Source organism: Trypanosoma grayi (genome assembly GCF_000691245.1).
Source record: "Trypanosoma grayi strain ANR4 Tgr_2227_V1, whole genome shotgun sequence".
In the NCBI taxonomy this organism is placed as follows: domain Eukaryota; phylum Euglenozoa; class Kinetoplastea; order Trypanosomatida; family Trypanosomatidae; genus Trypanosoma; species Trypanosoma grayi.
The window spans coordinates 1-1,016 of record NW_008827845.1 but is presented as its reverse complement, the minus strand read 5'-3'; the positions used below and the strand labels follow the sequence as shown (position 1 = coordinate 1,016).

Sequence of the window (1,016 nt, the reverse complement as noted above, 5' to 3'; positions counted from 1 at the left end):
ACCCTGGCACACGCCGGAAAGCCGTATTGATATGGATACATACATGCCACCCCCTCTCTCTCTCTCTCTCTCTCTGCCCAGTCTTACTGGGAGTGTAGTAAACACACACGCATACGCATTGGCGCTAGCAACAAGAGGGAAGTGCACATTTATATTTCTTTCAAAATCCCACACTATCACTCCCCTCGCTCGCGCACGCAATAACTCACCCACTAGCAGGAAATGACAGAGGTGACCAAGTTACCGGCCAACTGCGACCGTCTTGTGCTTCTTGATGAGGCGGCAATGGCGGCGTGCGGCCAGAAACACGTCTACTTCCGCTCGCTCGCCCCAACAGCAGCAACATCTTCATCCCCGTCGTCCCCCACTGCCGCTGTGGAGGTGCCGCTGCCGAAGCATGTTGGCTGTTGCGCGCCGTGGCACCCGCCCGGTGCCCCACTGGAACAGTGTGGCGCCTTCTACGCCGAGGCGGGGCGCATACACTTCCGCCGCTGCGGTGCCGCACAGGAGCAACGAGACGTGCTGGAGTCTCCGCCACCCGCCGCCGCTGCGGTCGAGGAGATGGAGGTCTTCTTCGGCACAACGCTCGTTGTGCGCACCGCGGAGGAGGTTTTGTGCTACGCGCTGGATCCTTCCAGTAACGCCGACGCAACTTTGACCCCGCTGCCGCCGTTGATTGGCCGCGCCCAACTACCCCACAGTTCTATAACAAAGGCACCAGCAGGAGTAGCAGTCATGATGGGGGCAGCACCCACTGGCCCCACGTCAGACGACGCCGACCACGCCTTTGCTGTCGTGGTGCATGACGGTGCCGCGGATGGGCGGGTCGACGCGTTGCTGCTGGCGGTGGGGCAATCTCGTGTGACAGTGCGGCAACGAACAGCGGCGGGTGGCCTCACCCTGCCGCACGGCTCTAGCGCGCTGCGCTGCTGGTCGTTCGACTGGTCGCGGCGCGCGGTGCTCTTCGTCCTCGGCGATGGCAACTACACCTGCACGCTGGCGCTGGACGCGATGGC

The 1,016-nt window shown here is 62.6% G+C and overlaps 1 protein-coding gene across 1 annotated transcript; it reads left to right on the top strand.

The window, feature by feature from the left end:
* Window positions 1–222: 222 nt before the first annotated feature.
* DQ04_22271000 (hypothetical protein) lies at window positions 223–1,016 on the top strand (the record flags this gene model as incomplete). Its single annotated transcript, XM_009318083.1, has 1 exon — window positions 223–1,016. A coding segment is annotated over one exon (794 nt), but the record flags the coding sequence as incomplete, so codon positions are not given.